Source organism: Phoenix dactylifera, chromosome 3 (assembly GCF_051530095.1).
Source record: "Phoenix dactylifera cultivar Ajwa chromosome 3, Ajwa_hap1_PhDact_Kaust_v1.1, whole genome shotgun sequence".
Lineage (NCBI taxonomy): Eukaryota > Viridiplantae > Streptophyta > Magnoliopsida > Arecales > Arecaceae > Phoenix > Phoenix dactylifera.
In genome coordinates this window covers 50,769,862-50,786,647 of record NC_143192.1, presented here as the reverse complement: position 1 = coordinate 50,786,647, position 16,786 = coordinate 50,769,862, and the positions used below count along the sequence as shown (strand labels likewise).

The 16,786-nt window shown below is 39.4% G+C and overlaps 1 protein-coding gene across 1 annotated transcript; it reads right to left on the bottom strand.

Annotated features, from left to right (window-relative positions):
- Positions 1–402: 402 nt before the first annotated feature.
- Positions 403–13,086, bottom strand: LOC103714557 (TOM1-like protein 1). The gene is made up of 4 exons (XM_008801843.5): positions 12,718–13,086; positions 11,074–11,637; positions 10,168–10,413; positions 403–1,117 (listed from the first exon to the last, which is right to left on the bottom strand). The coding sequence occupies exons 2-4, from the start codon at positions 11,590–11,592 to the stop codon at positions 704–706; spliced, it is 1,179 nt and encodes a 392-aa protein (XP_008800065.1). The 5' UTR covers positions 11,593–11,637; positions 12,718–13,086; the 3' UTR covers positions 403–703.
- Positions 13,087–16,786: the final 3,700 nt, after the last annotated feature.

Here is a 16,786-nt window from a genome sequence, read left to right as displayed (position 1 = left end):
TCGTACCCTCTAGGCGAAAGACATGAAGTAATTTGATATCTTCAAACTCATACAACTTAAGCAGAGGCCGTCCACAAGATCGATGGAACGATTACTCTCAAAATCATCTTAGCCGTATGGGCCTTGACATGACTAGAGAAAGAAACCTGTCTGCTAGACCAAGTGATGTGCATCTCGTGCATCAGGGGATGAGATGTAAGACCAACGCTGCAATTAATGGAAGATCACACAGGTAGGACCAAACACAATCTCTGATGCGTTACGTGCGAAAGCCGATCACCAACCAAATTAATATCACGAGTCTTAGAGCAGAATGTCTGCTATCGTCTGTCGCCGTTTTTCTTTCTTTTCCTGAGGATATGCTATTGTTTATCACCTTAAGCAATCTCAATTGATGATATGTTCCTCTTAAGGTCTGTGGACGTACATGTATTGCATGCATACTAACAAAAATATGAGGTTGCTACAAGAGTTCAAATGTCTTTGCACAAATGTGCAGAAGCTCATGTTCTGGTCCAGTATTTCATAAATACATTACAGAAACTTAAAAAGAGGAGGAACGAACAAGCCCCTCATCACTATAAAAATTTCCCCTTCAGATAGAATAATTCCTTCTCAAAAGCATGACAAACAAAAAGCTATAACCAGATCCAGCCAACAAGCACCACCAATCCACCAGGCTTTTATATTAATGAGATAACCCTCAAAGGGTGATTAGATCATCCTTCTGTTGATCCTGCTTCTTTTTTGGATCTTGATTACCCGATGTGCTCCCTCCCTTACCAAAGATCATCTCGTCAAGGTCATGCAGGATGTCATCTTCTCCACCTGATCTTGCCCGAGAACTTGCTGGTTTTCTGATGAGGGCATCTTCTTTCCTGACTCGAGGAGACTCTTCAGGTTCCACCGCAACGGGTATCATTGCTGGTTCTGGTTCGGACTGCATGACAGGAGGCTTCCTTGACTCTTCATACTTGGAGACGACCTTTTGGAGCTCATCATTCACATTCAAAGCTTCACATAGTAGTGCCTCATTCTCGCCAGCGGTCTCTATAATTCTCTGGATGGTATACTGACATTGTTGGCACTGTTGCAACAGTGTTGTCGTCAAGTCATCCTGCAAGCAGAAAGGAATTGAGCAAATTGCGACATAAGAAATTTTTGCGGCACATGCCTAAACAGTTCTCAGTATTTCTATAATTTGCAGTTTAGTAAGAAGATTAAGTAATAAGCACAAGAAACATTTAAAAAAAAGTAACAGAATGTATATAATATATAGGGCAAACTTTTGAGGACAGGACACTTTACTGCTCATCAAATATACAGGAAAACATAATATGGATTGTGCCGATTGTCAATGTGGCAGAAACAAATGATGTGAATAGAAATAGTTCCAACAGAATTCTCACTTCATAAGTATCTAACTGAATTGAAAGTGGAAGCAGAATTTGATTTCTTCAACAGAACTAAATTTGGAGTGAGAAAAAAACATTCAGAGAATTTCTGAAAATGACTTATGAGCAAGATGAAGTAAAACTTTTGTGGCAGGTGATTGGTTTGGACCAGAAAAGTTCTTTTAATAATTCATCTAAGGGGAAATTTTATTTTGTACTCTGAAGAATGAGCAGAAATGCCCCTGTACATTAGCTCTACAGCTTCGTTGATAGAGTTCAATCTCCTACAAAGAAACCTGGGAAATGGCAGAGGCGTCTTTAGGAGCAAGGATAATAGGACACTCATAGTCCAGATTTTCAAGATTTAATCCAATTATAGAAGAGCTTGCATCATGAACAGAAATCACCACTGCTTCAACACAATGATGTAGGACAGATTGTACCATGGCCACCAATGTTCTTACTCTTTTCAATTCGGTCCAAAACATTTAGGATTGGAAATGGGCCCGAGTCCGAGCCCGAACACTAGCCCGAACAAGGCTCGTAATAGAGCCCAAATTTAGGCCCGAATCAATTTGCTTTTGCATATTGTTATTTCGAGAAAATAATAAGGAAGGACAAACAAAAATTGGTTTAGCAGAGAATAATGTATCATGTAGCATTTACTTGTATTATAGGAGAGCCTAATTTTTAACTAGCTTATTTTTTTGTGGAGCAATATTATGAAATATTAAACTTTAATTAGGTTCGGGCTAAACCTATTTTTGGCCCAAATGGATAATTCAGACCGGCCTAATCAGGTTCGGGTTGGGCTCTACACCCACCTTGATTACAATTCATATGACCGACGTACCTATGTTCGACTAAAGATCCACACCCCCAGCATATGTTGAAGGTCAGTGAGGTGTGTCTAAACATTGACAAATTAAACAATGTATTTTTTAGGTCTCTAGAACACCAAAGTTATTCTCAGAGTCAAATTTCCTTCAGACTACCCCCCTCCATCACAATTTAGATTTAGACCTACAAACTTTGTTTTAAATTGTGATATTGGACTAAAGCATCAAAATGAATCCCCTTCACTTAGTTGCAACACGTGCAAGCTAAGTTGGGTGCATCCAAACTGACATCTTTAAGGCCTCTAGGATATCAAAGTCATTCTTGTAATTAACTTTTTTTCATGCTATCCTCCTCTACCATAGTTGAGATTGAGATGAAAACTGTATCTTATATTTGTGTAATAATTTAATCAAATAAAACCGTAACATTGGATAATAAATTGTTAGATATACTGAGATCGAACAAAGAGTATTTCTATCATCTTTTTGAATTTATAGAGATTAAATTTTTATGAAAGCATTCTGTATCTTAGCTTTGCAGACAATCCCAAGTAGAAAGAAAATATTAATTACCATTCTGTTCGCTAAGGAATTATAATTAAAAAAACATGTAACATATAAAACTCTGATTTTGATACTAGTAATTTAACCAAAAGAAGGACAACAAAGTAGCCATATATAAATCAATTTTGCGTTCCTGCTTCCTTCACATAAAACTGATTTCTTTTCACCAATTATCAAGTGATCTTTGGGTGCTTTTATCTTGAGTGACTTGTATTTCTCTAATCATATATCTCAAGGTACAATTTAAAATAAACACACTAGACAAAATTTTTATTCTTATATTTGATTGAATTGAAATAAATGAAAGCAAAATAATCGATTTTCTAATAAAACCCCAAAGAACAAAGCCATTCATACAAGTCCTAGACATATTGAGTTCAAATTCAATGACATTTGGATGAAACAGGAATAGAGCTAGGTAAGGGAATGTCGTCGTAAGAATCATAAAGAATGATACAAAACAGGTGTAACTAAGAACCATTTTATTAATATAGTTAAAATTCTAGATCATATCTAATAATTCAATGGAGGTTTTTCTTTTTTTGTAACTCTATTAATTCTTCTCCTTATCACTCCACCACCTCTTGAGCTTCTTACATATTTGTATCCTAGGGTGCTTATTGCTTTACCTTCGGAGTGCCCTTCCTGTTGTTTACAACTAGAGCCCCAAATCTAGCGATTACTTTGTACACATCCTCCTTATTCTCACCAGAAAACTCTCTCATAGGTAAAAGGGGAAGGCAAGAAAAAAAAAAGGCACTTTGAGGAGTCCATGTTGGTATTGACAGCCAACTGGTTCAGCATTCGTTTGGGGCCAATCTAGTCCACCCTGCTCCAGCATGATCCAGGCAGTTTAGCCCACTTGGCCAAACTCTATAGGCTATCGACAGCCCACCAATATAATCCATTAGACTGGTAAGGGGCCAGCATAGGCAAGTCTTGAGTTCATGATTTCAATATCCAAAAAAATTGTAAATATTAAGATAGTTGTTCTGTAGTTATTGGCAAGAAAATGATAATTAGCACAAGATGGAAGGCTCTAACACAACATTGATACAAAAAACATTAATTCGTGTTTTATTATTACATATATGGAAAATCAGTGATTCCCCTTAGCTGGGAAGTTTTGAATCTCCATATATGACCTTCGATCATTGCATGACAAAGGGGTTTCTGGTTAGTAAATTAAAACCATGCACTAAAGGAATAAAAAAAAAAATCCTTAAATCTGCTCCCATTATTATGTTGATTGAGAAGAAATATCAGCCAGCAATAATTTTTTTCTTCTATCAAATTTATATAAAAAGAGCAAAAAAGAAAAGAAGTGAACACACTTAGTGTTCAATCGTCAACAAGATTATTTTGTCTAACTATAGTACCATCTAGGGATTCAAGATCCCTAGTATTCAATTGGGTATGTATTCAAGGATGCTTGGTCTATGAAAGATTCACGGCAATAAGGTTTTAAGTCTCAGTATTAGGTTTTAACTATAGTACCATCTAGGGATTCAAGATCCCTAGTATTCAATTGGGTATGCCCTAGCACTGACACAGTCCACTAGTGGAGTTCACAATACATGTATCATGTATTAGTAAAGAGCATATCAAGCCTTTATACCATGTCAAGTAAGTACGATATGCTCGTATTAACAAGCATGGTTTCAAATCCCGGTGGGAAGCGAAGCCCCACATGATGAAGGGACAGGTGTCGTCCCAAGTGTCGGGAGAGGATCGTCTCGCCATCATCCCAACACCCTGATCGGTGCATCAGGGGAGATCCCCCATTCTAAGTTTCTAGACAGGGCAAGGCAGCGATGTGTCCCGTTCCGCGGATGACCTCAACCATAGGATTTAAAACCTTGTTGGCAGGTACAGGATGGTACCTAAGATCCTACACAATGCAATGATGAAATATGCTATGGGGCTCCATGTAGTCACACAAAGTTCATAGGTCCATGTGATACTGGCATTGCATGTCATGATTCAACCAACCCTTGTATATTGCACCAATCCACACAAGTCCCACTGAAGCCCTCAATGCATCCATCAAGGGAACTTCCTATGTGAATGAACGAACACCCCCCTAGCATATCTATGATGATACAATTATACAAAGTCACCTTAACATTCCATTTGAATTGAGAGAGAATTTCCTCCTTCAACTCGCTCAACTCTTATTTCTCACATACGAAAAAGTAGAGAAAAAAATCTTGTTGAAATCTTGAAAGCTAGGTGTTTGCCTTATTTACTTTCTTCAAAACCAATATTCAAAACTGTGATATAGGCCTCTACTTATACTAGTGAGGTCTCCATCTCCTAATTTGGGTCCAACTCCCTCTTCTAGCTAAGAGGTGGAAATTCCCAAAAGTAGAAAATACAAAATTGCCAAAACTGGCCAAATGCTAAATCTCAACTCTTGCATCAACTTCATGTTCTATCGCACTACCTTATTCTTCATGAATTATGAGTTATGCCCTAGTGAAAATTTATTATAAGTAGCAAGTCGAGTTTCACAGGGCATCTCGAAGCCCTAAATGGCCACAAATTGGATCTTTCAAAACCCAATGGTCTTATTATTTGGTTGTGACATTGCAGATCCCAAAAAGTTACCCAATTAAAGAAATGGGAAAAACACATCAAGAACAGACGTTGTATATGGAAGTTAAGTCCTCAATAAGTTTTGCCTCACCCTAGATGTCGTGGATTTTGCTCCCAAACATTGTGCAGACATACCCAAAGTGGCCTAGTAGGTCCACAGTGGGTCTGATAATCCTCATGAATAAGAAAAGTAGCGAACAAGACTACAAAAGATTCGAAATCCCCCATTTCTATAATCCATCAAAGACAAAAGAGAAGAGAAATGAAAGAAAAGGTTTCTCTCCAAGCCCACTACAAATGTGGAGAGTTATAGGAAACAAAGAAAGGACAAATATGTAATTTTCTTTTTCAATTTACTTTCATTTCCCTAAATCAAGTTTCCTCTCTTTTTGTTCTTGGAATTTGGTGAATCACCTTACATTCTATTCTTTTCTCTTCTTCCATTTCTCTTTTTCTTTTCTCTCCTTGTTATGTATCCAAATAGCACGTAAGAGATTGAGAGCGTGAGAGAGAGAGAGAGAGAAATAGGAAGGGATGATGCTTGGAGGATTCGATGCAATATGCATGATTTGATTTCTTACTAAATAAGGATTAAAAGTAAATGGGGAACTGTTTTTCCAATTTGCTTCTAATCATTAGCTCCGGAAGACAAAAACAAATAATATATGTTGGGCCTCATAATCTAAGCTCAGTGCATATATGGTATAGTTAATCCCACTTAGGGTCTCCTTGCAAGAATCCCATGGAATCCGGCAAGATAGGTAAGGAAGGGGGTGCAGGTTGGGGAAACAAGGATCGAAACCCACTACCCAAGCCCCCTCCCTCCCTCCATCATGCCCCCTGCCCCCGCTAATCTTCTTGCCCTCTCGCTATCTTCTCCCAAACAGCCCCAGCCCCTTAATTTGTGGTAGGAAAAATTTTCAATGACTTTAATTAGTAAGGTACCAATATATTAAAAAAATTAATAAATAACATGTTTTGAGATTCACAATATGATACACTTATGGCATAATATCCTACATAATAAGTGTGCAAAGCAGGGTCAGTGGAACTATCCCGAACAAGATGGTTCGGATTGTACCGAATCATCCCGGCGGCAGAGTAGGACGGTTCTGACAACAGAAACGAAACCGTCGCCGGAGGGGAAGAAGGAGAAGGGAGAGGAGGGAGCGGCAGAGGAGGGAAGAGAGGGAGGTAAAGGCCAGCCAGCGAGGCTGGCGAGCCGCGCGGAGGAGGGCTTCACGGCCAGGTCCCCTGTTTCGTTCGAAATAGGGGCCCAACCCCTTTTTTTATTCGCAACTTTTAAGTGAAGTCGGCAGACGATTTGTCAACTTCACTTAAAAGTCGCAAAACTAAAAAAGAGTCGGACGAAACAGGGGACCCGGCTGCGGAGCCCTCCTCCACCTCCTATGTCCGGGTCATCGGCCTCCGCCGGCCTTCCGCCACCCTCCTCTCTCCCTTCCTCTCTCCCATTCGCTCTCTCCCCTGCCTCCTCTACTGTGTCAATAGGGGCTGACATGGAACGGTACGGAGCGTACCGTTCCGTGCCGCCGGGCAACCGGTCGAAGCCGAAACAGGAGACCCGCCCCCTTTTTTTATTCGCAACTTTTAAGTGAAGTCGGCAGGCGATTTGCGAACTTCACTTAAAAGTCGCAAAACTAAAAAAGAGTCGGACGAAACAGGGAATCCGGCCGCAGAGACCTCCTCCACCTCCTTTATCCGGGTCATCGGCCTCCACCGGCCTTCCGCCACCCTCCTCTCTCCCTCCCTCTCTCTCCCCCTTCTGTCTCTTTTCCTCTCTCCCATTCGCCCTCTCCCTCGCCTCCTCTACTGTGTCGGTAGGGGCCGACATGGAACGGTACATGGCGTACCGTTCCGTGCCGCTGGGCAACCAGTCTAGGCTTCGATTCCAGCACAACAAACCCTGGTGCAAAGAAAAGGGCTTCACCCAATCCTTCAAGATTACCCTTGGATTAACAAAAGGGTGATACAAAAGGCACAACTGATTTTTAAGGAAAGGAGAAATGTTGGTTTCCGTTTCTACCTCATTTGATATGTTAAGTGTGAGGCCAGGTCCAAATGGACTTGGCCTAGATCGGAGAAACCTAGCTATGTTGGGATTGTGTAGTGACCCCCGGTAGGAGTCAACCTTTTCCACAAACTTCCAATAGAAGTCCTAGTTCTTCAACAACTCCCGGTGGGAGTCGAAGATCTAAGAGAGGTCTAGCAAACCCTAGCCCTCCACCTCTATAAATAGCAACCCCAGCTCCCTTTTGAAACCACACCGCCAAAATTGGCGATCATCAGCCCCCTTTTCTCTCTTTCTTCCCTTTGACAGTCGACGCCCACACCCATTGTTGCCACAATAATCCCTTGTCGGACATGAGAAAAGAGCTCCTCTTCTTGGATTCTCTTTTCCATGATTCCCTATTAAGGAACATCACCATCGGCCCACTTTCTGTTGAGAAATTGCCAGTATTTAAGCCGGGTAAGCCCTCTCCCTTGTTTCAGCCTTTTTCCTTTGTTTTTTCCTTTTCCGGCCGTCATCATGGCTGCTTCCCATTGATGAGCCCTTGATCGAGTGCCCAGCAAAACCATGGCCATCGGTAAATGGCCAACGCCAAAACAAGATAAATCGCTATTTTTCAGCCCTTTTTCCTTGCTGATTTTCCCGTGGCCAGCTGTTTCCCCACTTGATTGCTATCGGGTTGCTGGTTGTACCCTTCTGTTGCCGACTCTCTGACATTGAACACCACCACGACGATCAGACCACCTCCTCTGTTTTGTTGTTAAGGAAAAAAAGAAAGAAGAGAATGGATCTCATCCCTTATGATCATTTCTCTCTCTTTTGTCCTCTCTCTCCTCTTCATGATTCGTAGGCCCCAGTTGTGGGACCTGCTACAACATAGGTTGACTACAGTAAGGGATCCTAGCCCTTGGTCATCAAGCGGCATGTCGGACCCCACCCTAGCCTTTGTCGAGTACCTCTGGAATTTGGCCACCATTGATCCCTATTGAGTCACCCAAACCATAGCCGATCTTGGTTAGTTGAGTTCATCCTATTCAGACCAACCCGGGCAATCAAGATCCGCCGCCTGGCCGACTCTGTCCTTCTTCCACCCTAGTTTTGGTATGAAGCCACCACACACCCTGCAGTACCCCAAAACAGATCATTATACCCAATTTTAACTCGTTTTCAGTTCTTTTGGTTTTTGAAGTTGTTGATTATACATTTTAATTGAATAGGTACGGATGATTCATATAGTTGAACTTTGATGGTTCAAAGCGGAAGAGGTAAGTAATCTTTACAATCCTTACTAGTTTTCAAACTAGTAGTTATTTTATTATGAAATAAATGATTCTCTGTAATTAAGAATCGAGCATATGATATAATAAAAACTCATGATTTATCGCGAAATAATAGTTCCATAAATATCTTAATATTCATGGATGATTTTTGAAATATAAACTCCATATTTATAAAATTTGTATTTTTGTTATGAAAAGATTGATCTCATGATTGCTTTACTATTAAAGACTTATTTATGAACTACAGACTATATAAAGACATATAGTATTTTTTTCATATATGATTTAAAAAAATATTTTGTAAAAAATATGACTTAAGAAAATTTGTTTTCAGAAATATGGTTAGAGACTCTTAGATAGCTATGGCAGCCTCAAGCTAGCATCCAATGATAACAGGACTCTATCAACGGGTATAAAATTGGTAATGAATACGAATTATGATACTTTATCGATTACGATGATGGCCCTATCATAGATACAGAGTGACAATACTAAATGTCTGTGAGCAATATTTTGCATTATGAATTGGCTAAATCTCATAAATTTATGATTTTTTTATCATGTTATATACTTGGAACCATGTTTATGAAATATTAATGATTTGGGCATATTCATGATTGGCTTTATGACTTGCTTTATCATACTGTATTATGAAATGCTTTATTTTTATAATATTTATTATTTTCTTTAAATGATGCATTGTTTATAGTAAAAGTTATGCTTAATCCGGTAAGATAGTGTAAGTTTTACTTATTGAGATATGCAGTTCATATCCCTTTTATTTTTTTTCCGATAAATAGGTTCGCTAGGAATAAAGAATGATCCAGGCTTGAAGTTTTTGCTAGCAAGCCTGGCGATTTGTAGCAAAATTTTAGTTATTTAGACTATGAATTTGTAGTTGATGACTTTATGAATTTTGAAGTTATGATTTTGGTATTTAAAGCTGGATTTAGTCGCTCTGAACCAGCATTTATTCAATTATTTAATGGATAACGGGTTTGGACCTTTTATTTTAACTGAGATTATGATTGTTGGCTTCGTATTATCATGGGCTATACCCCTCGGTAGCATGGCCGTATTGTTTTCCAAATTTGGGGCATGACATTAAGTATGCTGCAAGCATATAATAGCAACTAACTTGAATATCAATTTATTTATCATGTTAGGTCATATTGTTGTTTCAAAAGTTCAAAATATTTGTCAAGCTCGAAATACTAAATGCTTTAGGGATGAGGGGCAGAAAATAAGCCAAGAGTATAGCAATAGCTATCTAGCTGTATTGCATCAGCTCTACGAGTCCTTCTTTGCCATTTCAGAAGACTGGAATATAGGCTGAAGATAAAAGATCGCTCTAGGTGAACAATATAATAAAAGAATATGATGTTATTGTATATCAACTATTCTCTCTGACACGGGGCAAAAAAGGAGTGGCGCTAAATAACCATTCAATGAAACTGGATTACCTTTAAAGCCTCTTGCTGTGGAGAAGAGGATAAAACAGTTGATAGAAGTTCAATGCTGTTATGAGCCACATCAAATGCTTCCTTGGTTTGCTCAGCAGTAAAATTTTGCACAGGAACATCACGGTAGTTCAGCTGTATCCCACTGGCATTTGATTCTGTCTCTGAAACTGAACGTGGCGGAGTAAATATTGGAGCCAAACTTTCATTATCTCGTCCAGGAAAACGAATGCCTCTAGATTTCAAGCTCTACAAGTAACAGAAAACCATCAAATGGACTTGGAAGAAAACCATCAAGCTGATGAATGCCTCTAGATCTTAAAGTAAGCATCTAATAAAAGTTATGCCACTTAGATGTAGACATATCAGTAAAACTAGAACATGGATACCAAGTTGTCAGTCTCTGACATTTTCTGGGAGACTCACTAGTGTGAAGCAGTCCATATAGCAACCATTAAAGGTGAGGCATGAGTAAATGTTTTAAGATAATAACAAAAGATATAATTTGTTTAACAATATAAACTGCATATCTATAGAGTTAAATATAGAACAATTAAAGTTGTTATTCAATTATTTTAAGCAAAACACTTTTATTCTTCCCGAATGAAGCAAGTTGTTCACAATGCAGCTGAGAAATGGTGGTCTACAAAATAGTGTGGACTGTCTTTTGTTTGAAAAGGACTAATGTTAGTAATAAATAGCAAAAATAGAGGTTCCTCGTAAGCTTTCCAAATATGCAGCAGATAAATCATGGCTTAAATAGAAAAAGAAGAATCACTTAGAGCCTCTTCTGCATTGCATTTTACTTGCAAGGCTTGCATGTCAAACTCAGCATGGCTTTGAAATTATAAAGTGTCTTCTTTTCTAAATAAAATTTTATTGGATTTCTAATTTGTAGGACTTGGGTACCTTGTAAGTTTCCTCATAGACAGGCAAATACCGAAGCTCGTCTCCTGCCTCTCCCCATGCTTCAATCAGGACAAGGGCCTTATTACGATTATTCACCACGGTCTGGGGATCATCAATCAATTTGACCATCTCATCAAGGACCCGCTCAGCAGCAACCTCAGAGAAAGACTTCTCACAGTTCTTTACACAAGTCTCAAGAAGGACCAAAGCAAGATATTGGACCCTAGGATTCTTCAACATGATTCGCTTCTTGATGCCACGAATCAACTCAACACTATTGATTTTTTCACTATTGATCATGTCACAGATCTCAAGATTGGTCGACCAGTCAGGTTCATCCAAGTTTTCTGAGGTGGCCTCCTCAACAATCTTCTCTGCTTGGTTCTGACCTTGAAATAACTCCTTCATCTTGAAGCTCATGGAGCTCATGCCAGCAGACATCTTCCTGCTCACCTCAGCTCCACTATTCTTTAGAAGCTCGCCAAAGGCACTGACTTTATCCATCAGATTGTCACTCATCTTTGTATCCCAAGCCAATCTCTGTTAGCAGTACTGACCCTTTAACTAAAATTAAGAGGAGGAAAAGATGACTCAGGGTTAGGTTTTAAAGGGCACAGACTTCGACAAGAGAGCTATACATCAGTGTGTGCAGACATGTGGAAATGAACTTCAAAGTTTTAACTCAAATAAATCAATTCCTACCCATAAAGATATTACGATTTTAAATCCATACACACACGCAGAATCAGGAAGCTTGGTGAAATTATAATAAGTACAATAGACCACATCAAGAGCTATCAACATGTAATGGCAGAAAAGATCAGCATTTTACGACAAGCTACCACTTTTCAGGAGGAATCGGAAAACAGGATAGGGAAAACCATCCAATAAAGGAGAAAAAAAAATCAAAGATTAACAAGAAAAGATTAGAGCGTTGACATGCAATTCCTAATCTGATGATTCTGGTGTCCAATTTCTGCAATGAGAACAGAGCAGTACTGAACTCAAAAGCCACAAACTTAAATGGTGCCAACTGATCTCCCCTTTGTATCGAAATGAAAGCCAGCAGAAACTTAACTAATCACCACGACATAGCCAGCAAAAGAAAGTTAAGCTTGCAGACAGAGCACATTTAAACCCTTGAAATCCAAATACTGTCCATTATATTTCCATAATAACATCAAACCCTAGAAATCCCAACCAACTGAACATTTAAAAGAAGATAACTAGGGTTTCAAAAGCACATGACCATATGTAACCAACGAACCTGCTGGATTCTAATAATCGAAACAATCGACACTTATGAAACTTATAACATCAGTCTCCACAAGAAACGAATTCTTATGTGTGCATCAAAACAGACTGAAGAAGATAACAATCTCCCGATCGCAGTTGAGCACAAGAAATCCAGCAAATCTAAGGAATTCGGGCAGATTAACAGACGGATGGCAGAAAAAAATCGCATCTTTAAAACAAATTCCACGACGCTGATATAAGGCCCAAGGATCAACATAAAGGAAAAAATCAGTTGTGCTCTGAAACGATCAAGAACTACAAATTGAGAACCCGATTACCAACCAAAACAAAAGCATTGAAAAAAGAAGGAGAAAAAGAAAAAACAGATCTAGAATCAATAAATAATACCTCGGAATCCAATGCCAAAGAAGAAGCAGAAGAATAGATGACGTTTAGCTTCTTTTGCTTTCCCCTTCTCTTAAGCTGCTGCGTCTCTGCCTTGGAGGTGGAGTCAGTTTGGTTGCAGTCTTGTTACTTTTCCGTCGGCTTTTTCTTGTTCATAAATACAATTGCCCACTTATAATAAGAGAGTCAGTAATGAAGGCCCTTATTTTAAAGTTGAAAGGATATGGACCGTTGGATGAGGACGGCAAGAGCTTGTGGGCCGTCGGATCGTACGCGGAGGCTCCGCTGACCGGGCTCGCTGCAAGGAGAAGCAAACGGCTGGGCCGGGCTAACAATAAAGCTATGGACTTTCCAACCGACTCTCTCGAAGATGAGGAAGAGCTGGAGACTTGGATGGTATTAGATTTGAAAAGTGCCGGCTGACCGACGGTGAGGCGGGCAGCTCGGGCAATGCAACGCACGTGCATCGTACATGGAGGAGGATGGCCCCGAGGCCAGAGGTGCAGGTGGCTCGGGTTGACTTGGAGACAACCCAAGTCAACCCGCAAAAATAGTAAGCGCTGACCATCCGGTGAATCGTATAATTTCTAGCTTCTTTTTTCAATTTCGGGTTCAATTTCGGGTGGTCAGTCCTCATCTTCTTTTTTTTTCAGTACTTAAGCCTTGGTTCCATGAGTAGTAGACTCGGCCAGTCCAAAATATCTAAACTGAAGTCTAGAAGAGGTGCGGTGGCTTCGGCCTCCTCTTTGTTTTCAAATAAAAGAAGATATCTTTTTTCAAAAACTATATCTAACTAGGCCATCTAGAGTTGGTCATTTATAATTTGGCATTAAAACGAGGTTGGCAGTTGACTATTGCCCAACATTGCAATCCAGGAATGCAGTTTAGATCTTCCATGGAATCCAAGCTAAAGTTTCCAGCCTGCCTACCAGACACATGAAATGTGATCACATGTTTCATCACGTACTATTAAAATTCAGGTGATATATATATATATATATATATATATATATATATATATATATATATATTTGGTACAATGGCTGCTCGCACAAATCTTGTATAAGCACAGCCAGCAGAGTCGTGAGAAAGAAGTTAGCGAAGAGGAGGAGAAGCAACTACATAACTCTCTTAAAGGACCTCTCCCGAGTGCTAAAACGAAAGAGGCAACCTAATCTGCGGCCTTGTTCGCCTTCTGATACACATGAGCGGTCTGGAAGAAACCACAATCTCTCACCAACTTGCGAATATTATAGAATAGTGGGATATCCATCTCCATACCTGTGTTCGTCCCGTATTCACTTGATCACTATTGCAGAGTCACCTTCAAGATAAATGCTATCCACATCCAGAACACACCTCGCATAGGTGATACTCTTCCATGCAGTTCTCAACTCTGCCCCGATGACAGTCATATTACAGGTATATTGCCTCTCAGCTGCAAACAGTCTAAAGTTATAACATCTGATCACAAAACCTACACCTTCACTGTCAGTACTTACGGACACACTACTGTCAAAGTTCATTTTAAGATGGCCGGAGAGTAGGGGCTCCCAAAAGACTAGACTTTGAGACTTAGAAATGCCATCACATGTTTCATCATATACGGTAAAGTTTATGTCGTAAATCAAAGACCATATCCAAAGAGTCAAAACACATTGGAACTGATTTGGAAATGCCGTCAAACATTTCAGCATGTATGGTAAAGTTTGCGTCCTAATCTGAAAGCACGATGAAAAGTGAAAACTCAGTTTCTTGTTTTTTTTTTCTTTTTTGGCAAATTAGATTTATCAATCCAATTGAAAATAATACATCCACAAGAATCAGCAAATAAAATACTGAAAATTTTAGTGGTAACATCTAAAAAAATCTAGCATAGAGTAGATCCAGTTTTTAATTTGATGCAAACGGACCGCACTCTTCAAGCTTGGCAAGTCCTGTTTAGCCCCTTGACATGAGCGGTCACACGTTCAGTCTTGGCTCATGTTCACTTAAATGAGCCAACTTTCTCAAATAAACCCAGTTAAGAGAACATGATCTGCGAATTAATTTTTATTGCATCTGCAAGTGAGAGGCTTTCATAGAAACAAATTTTTAATGATCAATAAGGTAAATAAATAAGTATAATGCAGTATAACATGTAAGACAAATAGTAGAAAAGCAAGAAAGATGCAGTTTGAATTGTCAAACATATGATACATTATGAACATGATGGCATCTGAAAAGGCATCCTTTATCAACTCTTGTTGAAGTGTCTGCTGGCACCATTGTCCTGAGATTGGGATTTCAGGCATAAAACCTATAAACAATACATTTTGCCTGGAGCTTTCCTTGCCTTTGCTGATAAAAAGATGGTTATACTGATAACAAATATAGGGCCTGTTTGATATCATTGTTGTTTTTGTTTTTTTAGTGGAGTACCATGCTAAGATTGATGTTGACGATAGTATTGACACAAGACTCTACCATGTTTTGTTTTTATTTTCACTCTTTTGGAAGTAATAGATCTTTGCTACCAAAATCTCTAAAGATTTTATTACCAATTTAAAAGAAAATATAAGGGTTTGACAATACATGTTGTCCAGTCTAGTTCGATTCTCTACGTGAATTTTTTTTTTGGGGCGGGGAATACAATACCAACCAAGCCAACTCGTCGATAGATTCTTCTGCCATCAGAAGAAAACCCTTTTCACCAGTTGTTTCTTTTTCTTGTTTTTTCCATTTTTGATCAATAAAAAAAGACAGGCAATGATCAAAATATGATATCAACCAGCTATAGTCTACCATTTCTGGAACCAAAAGTGACCAAGATCTGAACTCTATCTGAAGCCCTATCAGATATCACAGCCGGCATCAGCCAACCAGCCTGCAGCAGAATTACAGGCGGCTTGGGATTAGGATGGCATGCAAATCAATTAATTCTTGTAACGAGGTATCTGCATGGAAATAATATTAGCCAAATCCATTAGCGCTTGTGCAGGCGTTTGGAAGCAAATACCCTCTTTAAATGCCCTACAAACAGCCAAAAGCCTCACCATGAACAAGGGAAACGGCTGGAAGGCGCATGGAAAGAGCCATCACAACCGATGTTTGCCCATTCTGGAGGTCTGCATCAGGGGGTGATGTTTACGTGCTTATCCCTATCCATGCAGTGAAAATGTCCATCCTATCTGGCAGGACCAAAGCAGCAGTATAGGTCACCAGATTGCATGCAGCCTCATGCACACGGCATGCTGCATTCACGGATAGATGGTGGTCCCTAAGAAATGCAATGCCTCAATTGCAGGACCACCTAATCCTAGTCTCTGTTGCAGAAGACTGGTAAAAATAAGCAATTACATAAACAATCCACATATTCTAACCATGAGTAAAAGAAATGTCTATAAGACTACTAGACTGCTTCTATGTCATGACAGACAATCGGCAAAGCGGACATCAGACAGCACTGGATACAGGTGGTTTTTTCCCTGTCACTAGCAGAACCAATGCCTCAATACCAAAATTCAGTTAGCTGCGCTTTGAACAAACATCAAAGTAATGGCTTCCATACTCAGCATTTGTGTTCAAAGGCTAATCTAAGAGTCTCCATGTCATCTTCAATACCAACATCTGCATTCCACTGGATATAATAGGGCATTGCAACTGATCAAAACCAATCAGTGTCCAAGCAACCACTCCTTCCACATACAGTGCTGAGCTCTGCTGAGTGTGAAAAGTTATAGCCCATCTGGCAGGCTTTTCTAATAGTAATATTATCAGGCAATTTGTACATGTGACTTCCAGATGCAATGCTTTTTCTCTCCTCTTTGAATCTGTTGCATGAGTCCACAAAACTTATTCAACTTCCTACGCAGCTAGTTCTTGGTCTATATTTGATGTTAAGGAAGCACATGCTGAAATCGACCCCCACCACCTCATTTTCTGATAGAAAGGAAACAAGGACCTAGAATTTACTGCTAGGAAGCCAAAATCCGTATTATGGATAATATGGTGAGCTGCTTAAAGACCACTATCATCAAGTTAGAGTTTGAGGCTCAAAATTCAAGTAAACAAACTAAAAATATCAGCTTAG

Coding starts and splice junctions, on each gene's coding strand:
- LOC103714557 (XM_008801843.5), bottom strand. CDS start 11,592: ATGAGTGACAATCTGATGGATAAAGTCAGTGCCTTTGGCGAGCTTCTA. Junction 10,414..11,073: donor TCTATGAGGAAACTTACAAG/GTACCCAAGTCC, acceptor TGTTACTTGTAG/AGCTTGAAATCTAGAGGCAT. Junction 1,118..10,167: donor CACAGCAAGAGGCTTTAAAG/GTAATCCAGTTT, acceptor TTCTGCTTGCAG/GATGACTTGACGACAACACT.